This window comes from Micromesistius poutassou (assembly GCF_964030765.1).
Source record: "Micromesistius poutassou genome assembly, chromosome: 6".
Taxonomy (NCBI): domain Eukaryota; kingdom Metazoa; phylum Chordata; class Actinopteri; order Gadiformes; family Gadidae; genus Micromesistius; species Micromesistius poutassou.
Genome location: NC_140276.1, coordinates 917814 through 931386, shown reverse-complemented (window position 1 = coordinate 931386; position 13573 = coordinate 917814). Strand labels below are relative to the sequence as shown.

The following is a 13573-nucleotide window of genomic DNA, read 5'->3' as shown; positions in this document are numbered from 1 at the left end:
GCGTTGTTTTTTTTCCGAGCATACATTGTCTGAGCGTGTGCCTTATACAAGGCACGGTCGTGTTTCTGATGTCTGACTCCCTGCGTGGAAAGTTCCAAGTTCCCCCGATGTGCACACTAGTAGGCGTCCTTGAGCGAGACGCCCTCAGCGCCTTACCGTCACGGACCCGCCACCGAGTCCTCTGCGATAAAAAACACGGCCTGCTGAACGCCTCACAGGTCTGGACAGGTGGTGACAAACAGCCAGGCCTCACCTGGGCTTCTCCATGGTGTCCTTGGACAGGTACATGGACCAGTAGACGATGTTGAAGAGGGCGAAGGTGAGGGGGAACAGGATGCGGGAGTACCGGTCGATGGGGCTGGTCCCGGCCAGCTGGGGGTTGGCCGGCACCGCCGAGCCCTGCTGGAGGAAGATGGGCACGTTGCCCTCGCTGGGGGCCATGGAGTGGTTCCTCCTCTTCAGGGTCCCCCGGTGGAAGCCGTCCGGCTGGGGGGGACAAAATAGACTCCCTGTTCAATTAACCGTCCAGCTACAGGCGCCGTCTCACTAATCACTCCCCCGCGGTGAGTACTGACATGCATCTCTGTACATCAGTGGGGGGTGGATTCTACACCCCGCTGCACTCTGACACAATGTATACACCGCCGCAGGTGTAGATAGCGTCGGGGCCTTGTGGGAGACCCGTGGGAACGAGGTGAGTGTTGGACAGCGGGTAGCGGGGTCCTTATGAAAAGTGTGGAGATGTAGCGTGGAGTGCTGTGCTGTTGTGTGCTGTGTTCACACCAGGGCTATTTATAAAGCGTTCAAACGGCGAGGGGCTCGCGTGAGGCAGATCCCAGCCTGACACCCTCACAGCAGCGTGCGGTATTTGCATAACAAGAAAACCGTCATCTGTGAAGACCACACTGAAACTTTTTATCATGGGGAATGGGGGGGTGTATTTAAATAGAAATAGAACATAAATAGCAAGAGTGAGGGAGAGAGAGAAGCTATGTATGAATGTGTGAAAGGGAACTTTGCTATTTGATCTTGTTAACAGTTCACTTGGATCTCTGACCAATTGAAAAAAAACTGTTTTACCCATCCCACCAAATAAAAGAAACGAAAAACGAAGGGAGTGGTCCTGAAACTTTTGAGTTCACTTTCTTAACCTCTAATTTTCAAATACAATAACATGTTGGCGCAAAACACATTCTGCACACAATCAAAGGGTGCCTACTGACACCACCTCCACTGTTTTCTAGCCCCATATGAATTCTGAAGGGTTTTTGAAGTTTTCTGAAGTGATACCCTCACCAAAAAACACTCACCACGAGGTGATGAGGTCGACTCACCAAGTCCCCAAGAAGGGATGACAACTGAAAAGGCTGTTTCTTACGGTATCAGCAGCATCTTCAGCATCTACATCATCCACAGTATCTACATCATCCACAGTATCTACAGCATCTATTTAATAGACATCATCATCTTCAGCATCTCCAGTATCTCCAGCATCTACATCATCTACATGATACACAGTACCTACATCACCTACATCACCTACATAATCCACATCGTCTCCGGTATCTCCAGTATCTACATCATCTACATCATCTACATCATCTACATCATCCACAGTATCTACAGCATCTATTTAATAGACATCATCTTCAGCATCTCCAGCATCTACATCACCTACATAATCCACATCGTCTCCAGTATCTCCGGTGTCTACGCTGCCCGCCGCCCTCCGCCCTCCGCCCGCCGCCCTCCGCCCTCTGCCCTCCGCCCCCTGCCCTCCGCCCTCCGCCCTCCGCCCTCTGCCCTCCGCCCTCCGCCCTCCGCCCTCTGCCCCCTGCCCGCCGCCCTCCGCCCTCCGCCCGCCGCCCTCCGCCCTCCGCCCTCCGCCCTCCGCCCTCCGCCCTCCGCCCTCCGCCCTCCGCCCGCCGCCCGCCGCCCGCCGCCCTCCGCCCTCCGCCCTCCGCCCGCCGCCCGCCGCCCTCCGCCCTCCGCCCGCCGCCCTCCGCCCTCCGCCCTCCGCCCGCCGCCCGCCGCCCTCCGCCCGCCGCCCTCCGCCCTCCGCCCGCCGCCCTCCGCCCTCCGCCCGCCGCCCTCCGCCCTCCGCCCGCCGCCCGCCGCTCACCAGAGCCTGGTCCTCGTCCTCCTCTGCGATCATGTCCAGCTCGCGCAGCTTGGCCTTCTGCTTCTTCAGACGGTGCGCCTGCAGCGTGGCCAAGTAGTTCACCGCCGCGAACTCGATGAGCGCCGAGGCCACGAAGGCGAAGCAGACGGCGATGAACCAGTCCATGGCGGTGGCGTAGGCCACCTTGGGCAGCGACTGGCGGGCGCTGATGCTCAGCGTGGTCATGGTGAGGACGGTGGTGATGCCTGAGCCATCGGGAGGAGGAGAGACCGCCGCATAGGAGACAAGGTGTCGTTTTATTATGAATAATAATAATAATAATAATAATAATAATAATAATAACAATAATAATAATAAATATACAATCAAAATATATGTTCATGTTTTGTAAATTAATAATAATAATAATAATAATAATAATAATAATAATAAATATACAATTAAAATATATGTTCATGTTTTGTAAAATAATAATAATAACAATAATAATAATAATAAATATAAAATATAAATATATATTCATGTTTTGTAAATTAATAATACTAATAATAATAATAATAATAAATATACAATTAAAATATATTTTCATGTTTTGTAAAATAATAATAATAATAATAATAATAATAATAATAATAATAATAATAATACAAATAATAAAAATAAAACCATTCCTTCATTTGATTTGGGTGTATAATTAAATGTCAGGTTCAGGAGAAGGCGACAGGGGGAGGTACGGCGACAGCAGAGGGGAGGGGTTTAGTGTTGGGGTACCGGCGACGGTGCGGGCGGGAACAGACTCCTTGTTGATCCAGAAGGACACCTGCGACAGCACCACCACCATGATGAGGGGGACGTAGGTCTGGATCAGGTAGTAGCCCAGCTTCCTCTGGAGCAGGAAGTGGACCACCTGCACCGAGTAGTGACCTGAAAGACAAACAGCCTGGCTCACCCGGAGAGAGAGAGAGACAGACAACTGACAGAGAGAGAGAGAGGGAGAGAGAGATGGGGGGATGGGGGGAGAGGGAGGGAGGGAGAGAGAGAGAGAGAGAGAGAGAGAGAGAGAGAGAGAGATGGGGGGATGGGGAGAGAGAGAGAGAAAGAGAGAGAGAGGGAGAGAGAGAGAGAGAGAAAGAGAGAGAGATGGGGGGATGGGGGAGATGGGGGGGGAGAGAGAGAGAGAGAGAGAGAGAGAGAGAGAGAGAGAGAGAGAGAGAGAGAGATGGGGGGATGGGGGGAGAGAGAGAGAGAGAGAGAGAGAGAGAGAGAGAGAGAGAGAGATGGGGGGATGGGGGGAGAGAGAGAGAGAGAGAGAGAGAGAGAGAGAGAGAGAGAGAGAGAGAGAGAGAGAGAGAGAGAGAGAGAGAGAGAGAGAGAGAGAGAGAGAGAGAGGCAACACACAACATGTGCCCTTGACTGCCCTTGAAATGCAAACGGCTGCTGGCAGATCTACAGTTGCATTGCTGCCATGAGGAAGGGAACAGCCCACTGACATGAGGCAGTACATCTAAAACAAAGGAGGGATGAGGGGAGACGGGGGAGACAGGCGGAGGAGGGGGGAGAGCCGAAAGGAGAGGGAGGCTGCGTAAGAGACCCTGTGAAATGGTGGGATGGAGGGATGGAGGAGGGCGAGCAGGAGGAGGAGGAGGAGGATCAGGAGCAGGGATGGGACGCCGCAGAGGAGAGAGAGGGCATGCAATGTCACCCTGTGGAACCGTGTCAAAACACATGAGCGCAGACTTACACCCCGGCCAAACACATGCGTTCACATGTGCTCTCTCTCTCTCTCTCTCTTCTCTCTATCTCTATCTCTCTCTCCCTCTCATTCTGTGTGTCTCTCTGTTCCATGTCTATCTGTCTCTGCTTGAGGTGCCTCTCTCAGCAAGTCACCGTTTTCTATAGATGGGCCCACAACGGGGCCGACCATTGTTTCTGTGTTAAAAAAAGGAACAACCCCCCCCCTCCGCACAAATTCACTTCATCAATTTGTTTTTTAAACAAATTCATTCACTTTTGAGTCTGCACCACTCAGCCTGTTTCAGGATGAGGGGGAGCCGTGTGTGTGATGGGGACATGAAGGTCAGCGGGACTCACCGGTGTTGGACTTGAAGACAGTGCTGGACAGCGACTGTCCCACCAGGTCGTACTGCAGCAGGCTCATGGACTCCTTGGGACAGTCCACAGAGTTGTTGAGGCCTTTCCTCCAGGTGAACACAATTTCACGGTTGGTGTAGGCATCTAAAGTGGGCGAGCGTCAGGAGGACAGACTAAGTCGTCGGGAGTAGGAGGACGAATCGGAGTGAAAGGATGAACGGGAATACTCACAGCTCCCGAACCGGAGAGGACAGGTATGGCCGTCCATTGGGAAGTCCATGAGCTGCATCGGACAGTCGCCGATTACAGTCAACCTGAGGCATTCCAAATGAGCACTAAGTTATACATGCCAGAGTAATGGGGATTGAATCAAGCTGAATCAGCCATTAGTTATGTTTTTAACTCATCCTATACACACATGTAAGTATTGATACCACTGATCCCCACCTCCCCCCCCGCAAAAAAACAACAACACACTATTGAGATGTACCTAATCCTATATTTCACACACACACACACACACACACACCAACACACACACACACACACACACACACACACACACACACACACACACCAACACACACCAACACACAGGTCGCACTCACTTCATGGTGTAGAGCACAGTTCCATTCTGCATGATGCGGAACATTTTATTAGGGGTGGTCATGTTGTGGGCCAGGGATTTCTTGGAGTTGCGGAAGAAAGTGTCTGGGGTCCAAATCTTGTCCACCATTCGGTTGTTAAGACGCAGAATTTCAGTTGGGCCCTCGAACTTCAGCCTCTCGTCCACCCACATTTGCCGGAAAAACATGTCCATGGTGAACTCCTGTAGTGTCAGGAAACAGTGGTTAGTTCATCTAATTTATCCCCTGGGATTAATTAAGAACACTTTTATCTTGCGGCATTACATGTTTGTCAATTCCATATCCAGATGTATTCTTATACACCCTTATAAGGGAATTTGACAGTTCAACTGCCAACCGATTCCAGTGGAAAGTGTCAACATTGGACGGTGGTGGTTGTGGTAGAAGCAATTCACGACAGGAAGTCTTTCATAAAATCATTCAGCAATCCTGCTTTGTGATGTCTTATTGATCTGCAGGCCGGCGATAATGCTGTTATGAGGATGGTTCAAACAGATTATAACTCATTAGGCAGTAAGCCCTGAAGCTCATCATTTCCCATCATCAACAGTCCTAAATTTTTCCACGGCAGCAGAAAGAGTCCTCACCATTTCAACATCTGAAACCGGTCCAAAGCTGGTGACGAAGAAGTCCGTCTTCACCTCGGTTATACCCCCTGTCAAGAGTCAAGGTTCACAATCACAGTCACAGTCACAGAACATAGTGACTAACATAGCATAGGCCTACACAACATTTCTTGTCTATCTGATTGATTTCAATGTTTAGGCAACGCATCTGCATATTGTCATTCAATTCAGCCTCAAACAGACATAAACATATTACAATTGTTAGACAGATATATGAAGGGTATCTACCCCCAGACCCAGGGCGCAGTCTGTTGTCGTAGCCGTCCAGCAGTCTGTCCAGGATGCGAGTGATGTTGGCTGAATCGTTTCCATGAACATGACCTGTACTGAGATGAGACAAATGTGTTATCACGTAGATCAACAAGGTAGGCAGTGTTGGACTCAAGTAGACCTATGTTGAGAAATGCAGTTGACTTACTTTGCCCACCAAATAAAAGTAACCAGAATGAACAAAGTCATTCTGAAACTGTTCTGTTAGTTAACTTTCTTAACCTCTATTTTCCAATTAAAAAAACCAACACGAGGAAGGTGGCAACAGCAGACTGCGTGTGTGTCTGCAAACGGAATGACTTTAAAGAGAAGGAAAGACCTGTCCTAATCTAATTAAAGGATCAGTAAATCCACTCCTTTTTTAGACAGTCGGGGACGTTTCACACTCAAAACTACATTCACCCACCGGAGAAACACCAAAGCGATTTTATCGGGACAATTAAGTTAGTACAACAGCTCCAATCTTTAACGTTTTAAACATTGTATCTAAACAATGTTTATGCAAGTGCAGACGTCTCCTCAGTCACCACTACAGTGTTTCCCCAGCAGGGGGCGCTGCAGGGCCGCCGCCTCACGGACACCCAGAAAGAACCTGGACGAAGAAGAGTCAGACCAGCGGCATGATGAGTCCGATGATAAACCCCAACCTGCGATGAGAAGGCTCTTCTACTCTTATCATGCTGACCCTATCATGCTGCGTCACCACACCATGACGAAATCGAAATAGGTGTGTCATTTCTACTTTCATTTTGAACTTACGTGCAGTCATATCCTCTGAGGTTTTAGTGAACTATTAAGTTAGCTGTCTGCCCATTCAGAGGGATCTGGCAGAGAGGGTCTGGGGCTGAGCATCATTCAGCATGTCGGTCCACTTCGAGGAGAGGAGTGGTGTGGTCCCCTGCCCGACCCCCTGGGGGTCGTGGTACCAGACCATGGAAGAGGTCTTCATCGAAGTGAACGTCCCCCGGGGGACCTCTGGCAAGGAGGTGAAATGCACTCTGGGCTCAAGACAAGTTGAACTGCATGTCCAAGGAAAGGAGATCATCAAGGTAAGGGTTTCTGAAAGATTAAGATGCATACGTCGTTTGTTTCTGTTTCTGGATCGTATTCAACATTTCATTGAACGTTTTTTAAATGGGCAGTGTTTCACAAAGCACAGACACGCATGCAGCAGTTAATGCATTGCCACACAACCCACAACGTTTCTGGAAAGGATCACTGCAACTTAACCGACATTGTGTCCCTGAAGTCCTGGCATCGGTCATGACTTCATTTATTATCATTACTAAATATTATAGGCCGCGCTGTTGACTAGACGGTGCAAGATAAAGGAGAGGGGAAATATGAACAATAAAAACATGCTTGGCTGAGACCCTCTCAACAACATATACCATTAACAACATTAACAACAGCTTAATGACTCTTTTGTAGACTGAAAAAAAACACATATCTACAAATTAACGGCTTCATAGTATGTTCCTTTATGGTCAAGATTGACAATGGGACAGTTCCGTCATTTGTTTGTGGGTTACCAAAAAGGCACAATTGTATATTGTGAAAATAATTGCAGTTGGACAAGCTAAATAACAGGAAATCTGGGGCAGTAGAGGGTTTTTTGTAAAATAATATCTTTGTTCTCTCTGACTCCAAGGGAAGGTTTTACGACAGCACCGTTTCCGATGAGTCGACGTGGACGTTAGGTAGGTGAAGCTCCGGCCTTCCTTCCTTCTCCATTAAACGTCCACCAGCCCTCCACTCATCACCTGCCCCTTCTTCTCCCACAGAGGATAAGGCCCTGGTTCGTATCGTCCTGATGAAGACCAACCGGGCGGCTGGGAACTGCTGGCCGTCCCTGTTGGAGGGGGAGTACTGTGCCGACGCCTGGGTCCAGGACCAGATGCAGAGGAAGCTAACCCTGGAGAGGTTCCACAGAGAGGTCAGTGGCACTGATCCCAGTGAGACTACACCAAGTCTTAGCACAGGGGGTACGGATATCTACGCAGTTAGATATAGCTATCCAACATGTGGTAGTTAATGATTACGTTCACATTAATAGTAAATGACACCCTTAAATTATGTCTTAGCAATGAAACTTAATTGTAATGCACTATAATACCAAAATATCTTGTTGGGGTTTGAGTGGTAACTGAATATAAAATGTAAGGCTGCGTGTTATTTCACTCCTGTTGCGGCAGAACCCTGGATTTGACTTCAGTGGTGCTGAGATTTCTGGGAACTTTGCTGGCGGTGGCCCCGACTTCTCCAACTTGCAGAAGTAACCGTGAAGGCGTTGAAGACTGAAGTGGTTGGATACCACTGCAGACGTGGCAAGGCAGAACATGGACAATGTTACCTGCATTTCCCATTAATACAAGATAATCAACCCAGGCGATCATGGAAGAAGTCCATTAACCGCCTTCACACGCTGCCTTTTTATATGGATGTGTTTACAATGTGTAATTCATTGTTTAAATAAGCATCGACACATGCTGGAAGCAAATACAGGAATTGTAAATGACTTGGTAGGTTTGTGTCACAGAAGTCCATACTATACAACAAAATGCTTTTCAATACGTTTTTTATTGAAAGGTCCAAGTACATGGGTCATCCAGATGAACTATTTTAGTGCGATAATCAAATCCAAAAGTTTCTCTCCACCTCTCCACTAATTAAAATCCATTCAAATAATGTCTTAACTTTAATTTTGTTCCAAATTAATTACATCTGTAACCATTGATATAAGGATAAGGTCTCATCTTAAAGAGCAAGGCCCTCGATTAGATGGCCGCCATACATGCTAGGGTCATACCTAGCGTCACTTAGGGGGAAACCCCAACGAGCTCAGTTTCAAAACAAAATTAAAAGTTTCATTCACCTTGGGTAGGAGTGTGCATTGAGGACAGCCGAGCAACCTAGGGTGGGAGTTAAGGGTTTTGGGCCTGATTTCTTGGTTTCGTTTTTTAGTTTCACAAAACCCTTCTCCCTCCTCTTCCACATGGTGGACTGAGGACCTAGGCGGTTCTATACTTTATTGCTTAAAAACCAGCAACCTGTTCCCGAGAATAACCAAGTATCTCAGCACAGATTCAAACAACATACTGTACACTTGTGTAAGCGTTTCAAATCCGCAAAGAAAAACCTCACTAGATGGTGATTAATGAATTTCACATCAAGTCGTTGCTTTACAAAAACAGAAATAGTTTCCCTTAAAGAACTGCATCATCAATAATGAAGTTCTGTAAGGGAAAGCGGGAGGGTGAGCGACCAGGTTACGGGTAATATTTCAACCGTTTTCTTTTTGTTATGAGTCCCAATTAGTAGGTCGCCCACCACGGCCTCCTGGCTCTCAGCATACGGTCTCCGGTATGGTGGGGAGATGAGCGATCTTGTAGTAGCTGGGCTTCAGCTGCCGCTGCGTTCTCCCGGAGATGATCCAACGGAGCCTCTGGCTGTTTGGCTTGGAGCACTTGGTTGTGGCATATTCGGCCAGGCACTTCCCAGCCAGCTCCCTCACACAAACCAGGTCGCCATCTCTGATCTGCAGAAGAGGAAAAAGGGACAAACAGAACACATTATAGTAACAAAGTCAATAACACTGTTGACACCCATCAGCACAGTAATGTTTAAAAATGTTGATCACATTTCACGTCCTCATCCCAGTAGAAGATAAGCGCCCCTGATGCTCAACTTAGTTTTCTTCTGCATCATTCGTGATCAACAATGAATCCCTTGTTCCAGTAAGGGGCATTACAATGGTCCGGGGCTCCAACAGAGCAAAGAGGCCCACCCAGAGCGAGTAAACAACTCTGGGCCACAACCCGCTGGCCACGGGTAAACTGATACTGTTTACTCACATTCAGTTGTTGCTGAAGACTCTGCAGAGCCGCTGCTATGTCCTCCACATGTTGTTGATCGTGTTGCTCTTCGGCCTCAAGACGCAACAGGGCCAGAGCCAGCAGAGACGGCTGCAGAAAGGATTCAAAGAGGATTTTAGTCTCCATTAAATACATTTAATTTTTACAGTGGAATACGTGCCCACATATTTTCAATTTGGAGTCAATAACCAGACAAATATTTAATTAAAAAAACATTGCCTGGAGATTCACATTGGAGCAGAGACATCAGATGGTATTTGCCGTGTATTTGCATATTGAGCAAGGAAGCAAAATGGCTGACTCACTGCAGAGACACGTTGAGGCCTATTTTTATACCAGGTGTGATAAACCCTATCTGAGCGTCCAGAGCGTGTTTCCAGTTCTGAACAAACCGGGGTTTGTCAAATTATGCTAACATATTCCAAAGCCAACACTCTGACACTTTGAATACAAGAAGCGATAGGGAAAACTACTGTACCTTTATTTTAGAGAAGACAAAGGAGCAGTGACACGCTTTGAGCTGGGCCTCCAGTCTGTCCAGGCTGAGGATCTTCTTTCTGTTGAACAACATCCATTTGGTCAGCCAACATGTCAGGAAAGCACTAACTATAGTGGGCAGCATAGCTAACCAATTGTTAATTTTGTGATTTAAAACGCACCAAATTGGGTGCTTTTAAAAATCACATAATGAACAATACAATACACTGACAAGTACATTTTCAGAAGGAGAAACAATACATCGCCGTGTACAGTCAGGACGTTCCTAGAATAGTGTGTGAAGAGTGCAAAGTGCCAGGCCCGTACACTTGCTGGGTTAACCCCATTCACAACAAAGACAGCAGAAGTTCTACGATTGCACGTGCCCGAGACGGCGCTCCCCGTGACCACGCGTCCTCACCCGTCAGTGCTGAGCTGTGACTGGACCTGGCCGTGGAGGAGGCGGAGGAAGTGCAGGGACGTGGGCGCCTTCACCTTCCAGTACAGCTTCTCCATGACGATCCTCTCCATCCGCATCATGTCCGACACCGTGAAGCGGTTCTGGGTGATGCGGATGAGGTCGTTGGGCAGCGGCACGTTCCTCTCCTCCTCCGAGGACTTGACGGCGATGTAGAAGCAGCAGAGGCCCACGCAGGACAGGTGCTTGGGCTGGATCTGCGTCAGGGGACAAGGGCGACCAGCGTTAGAACTTTAGAACCACCATGGTTTTTGAAAAAAAAAAAAATGTGGGACTTAAATGCTCTAAAGTGCTCTAAAGTGAGATAGTAAAAAATGCTTGATTTGGCGGAAGTGCAGAGTCCTGATCTCAAATATATCAGCCACCGTCTCAACTTATGGAGCAAAGTGACTAAGTGTAATTGCCTAAATGCCACAGCGTGGTGGGGGGGGGGGGGGGGGGGCTGCGTGTCCTTTACCTTCATGACAGACAGGAAGCGATCCAGCAGGCTGACGGCCAGGGAGAAGGTCTCCGAGCAGAACCCAAAGAACCTGGTCAGGGAGAGGAGGTCCTTCACTTCAAACTCCCGTAGTCGGGCGGTCATCCTGAGGCCGTTGTCACTGGCCCCCTCCATGAGCCGCAGCCCGCTCAGCTTGGGCTGGTAGCGGGCCTCCCTGTCCAGGAGAGCCTTCAGCTGGACTGCAAAGGGCGCTGGCCCGGATCCTGTGACTGTGTCGATCATCTGACGAGACGGAAAGATGTGGAAGGACGTGAATAGAATTCAAATGTTGAATACATTATAATATATATATATATATATGCAAGTCTGTACATTGTAGGCCCCTTGCCCAACACGTTTAAGGACATACATTCTTGTTTAAAGAGGATAGATGTAATTAATGACCCACACCTTACGATCCATGAACAAACAAAAAAAAAAAGGGAATAGTCATGTTGACACTTCCCATTTCCATGACGTACTAGTATGACAGAGGAATTCCAGATACAACCAATTCAATATAAAAAACGGATACGAATTAATGTAAACAGTAAAAAAAAAAAAAAACTAAAAAGTCCTGTAAATATCATGTGATAGGACCAAATATGTAACACATCCCAAATATGTAACCCATCCCAAGAGTCTCCCGGCCGCTGTCATCAGAACTGGACTGAACCGGCCTCGAAAGGGGTGGAGCCCGGACACTAGCCAGGGGATTTGATTCAGCTCCAGCGTTATCGTATAACCCCTGGTATCGACAGTGTCATAATCTTTAATATTAAATTAGAATCAACTTCAACAGATAATGCCGATTAGATTAGGTTTACTAGGGCCAGGTCAGGTCAGGCCGGGCCTTGTGCGTCACGGACCGGGGCCTGCCGCTCGGCAGGGACCAGGGCCCGGTGCTCAACATGTCGGGGCATGTCCCAACCCTAGGACCGACTCTCGAACCGGCTCTCAAAACTCCTTTTAATTGGGTCATCCCCGGTCCCACGGCACCGGGATAATCTCGACCAGTCATTTAAATGTAAAACGGAGATGTTATAAGGGATTCTAGCACTATAATAAACCTTAAGACGACAACTTTTGCCTTGTGTAATCGCACCAAAAACGTAGTTGTGAAACACACCGGACCAGCAATATTGGTGATCAATACATCCAAGACCTTGTAAGTCAATACAATAAATGTCTTTGCTCAGTATACACAAGATAACCGCTGTGAGGTTACGTCTATCATCTCACGGTATTAGTGTTAATAGTTACGCCGGGAGAGGAGGGCGGAGGATCGGCTTACCTTTCTCAGTAGATGGCTGTGGTTTACGGATGAAAAGAAAAAATGCAACGGTGGAAAAGAAGATTCACGTAGAGGTGAAACTAAACAATAAAGCGTCAGTATATTATCTCAATAAGGAGTCTTAAGCATGTATTGGACAGCGCCTTGCACACCCCCTACCCTTGGTGTATAAGGCAGTGGGGAAAAGGGGGCTCTTATCGAGTCGAGGCCACCTAAGACCAGCCCCGTGGCCGCGCACAAAGCCACCCGATTGGTTGGTTTCACATGACGACATTCGTTCTCAAGCGCCATTGGCTAAGTGGGACGTTCGGCCCGCCCCTTTTTCAACATAGAGGCGGGCTCAAGTCGACGATGGTCGGCTGTGGACGAGCTACTACATGTATCCATGGCGTCCGCCACTGGTTGAACCTGCCGTCAGTCTAGCCGTCACTCGCCGCTCAGTGGTCAGGCTAGCCGTCACTCGCAGCTAAAGTGATCATGCACGCAAGCAAGCCGTCCCTACGTTTGGAGTGCGCGCGTATTCCATCCTTTGCGGTAAATGCATTGGTCCATTGCAATGCAATTTACCGTAAAGGATAAAATACACGCGCAGATAGGGCGAGTGAGCGACTTTCTACATGTGACTACGACGTCCGGCTTTCAAAATAAGGTGTTAACAAGGTTAAGGTGGGTATATTATAGACAGAACCTGCAGTGCCCACACAATAACCCGAAATTAAGCATTTTTACTGAGTCATTGTATCTGAAACGGGCGGTAAAAACACTTTCTGACAATGCCAGATATATTTGAGACCGGGACAACTCACCCCAAATAAAGATAGATAGATAATTCCGACGTTAAAATTCAACGTTGTACAGTAAAAAAATAAAATAAAATAAAAATAAATTAATTAATTTAAAAAAATAATAATTAAAAAAAAATATATATATATACAGTATATCAACAAAGTCAGAGTGGCCTGATCTCAAATATATCAGCCACTGTCAGAGCTTGTGGAGCAATGCGTTTTCACAGCAAGTTTCTGACTTGTCATTGTGACGTAAAAATGTGGGACTTTAATTTTGAAATTCTCTAAAGCGAGACAAGTGCTTGATTTGGGGAAGTGTGTAGTCAAGAGTTATCCTTACCTGATCTCAAATATATCAGCCACTGTGCGAACTTATGGAGCGATTTGTTTTTACAGTGTCAGACATAGTCATTTTAACGTTATAACA

The 13573-nt window shown here is 47.6% G+C and overlaps 3 protein-coding genes across 3 annotated transcripts; 1 reads left to right on the top strand and 2 right to left on the bottom strand.

Moving 5' to 3' along the window:
* Positions 1-249: 249 nt before the first annotated feature.
* gabra6a (gamma-aminobutyric acid type A receptor subunit alpha6a) lies at positions 250-6467 on the bottom strand (the record flags this gene model as incomplete). Its single annotated transcript, XM_084469062.1, has 9 exons — positions 250-486; positions 2123-2367; positions 2894-3046; positions 4214-4357; positions 4445-4527; positions 4822-5042; positions 5448-5515; positions 5715-5812; positions 6460-6467. The coding sequence occupies 9 exons, from the start codon at positions 6465-6467 to the stop codon at positions 250-252; spliced, it is 1257 nt and encodes a 418-aa protein (XP_084325188.1).
* Positions 6380-8444, top strand: nudcd2 (NudC domain containing 2). Its single transcript, XM_084469698.1, has 4 exons — positions 6380-6805; positions 7408-7456; positions 7541-7692; positions 7952-8444. Exons 1-4 carry the CDS (start codon positions 6617-6619, stop codon positions 8033-8035), a joined length of 474 nt encoding a protein of 157 aa, XP_084325824.1. The 5' UTR covers positions 6380-6616; the 3' UTR covers positions 8036-8444.
* Positions 8318-12544, bottom strand: ccng1 (cyclin G1). Its single transcript, XM_084469691.1, has 6 exons — positions 12359-12544; positions 11044-11307; positions 10530-10783; positions 10110-10188; positions 9611-9721; positions 8318-9294 (listed from the first exon to the last, which is right to left on the bottom strand). Exons 2-6 carry the CDS (start codon positions 11305-11307, stop codon positions 9103-9105), a joined length of 900 nt encoding a protein of 299 aa, XP_084325817.1. The 5' UTR covers positions 12359-12544; the 3' UTR covers positions 8318-9102.
* Between the last annotated feature and the right edge of the window lie 1029 nt (positions 12545-13573).

Bases quoted from the DNA above. Each gene is read 5' to 3' on its own strand.
- nudcd2 (XM_084469698.1), top strand. From the start codon at position 6,617: ATGTCGGTCCACTTCGAGGAGAGGAGTGGTGTGGTCCCCTGCCCGACC. The intron at 7,457-7,540 runs GTAGGTGAAGCT...CTTCTCCCACAG, and splicing joins TGAGTCGACGTGGACGTTAG to AGGATAAGGCCCTGGTTCGT. The intron at 7,693-7,951 runs GTCAGTGGCACT...CTGTTGCGGCAG, and splicing joins TGGAGAGGTTCCACAGAGAG to AACCCTGGATTTGACTTCAG.
- ccng1 (XM_084469691.1), bottom strand. From the start codon at position 11,307: ATGATCGACACAGTCACAGGATCCGGGCCAGCGCCCTTTGCAGTCCAG. The intron at 10,189-10,529 runs GTGAGGACGCGT...GTTGTTCAACAG, and splicing joins TCACAGCTCAGCACTGACGG to AAAGAAGATCCTCAGCCTGG. The intron at 9,722-10,109 runs GTACAGTAGTTT...TCCTTTCTGCAG, and splicing joins TTGTCTTCTCTAAAATAAAG to CCGTCTCTGCTGGCTCTGGC.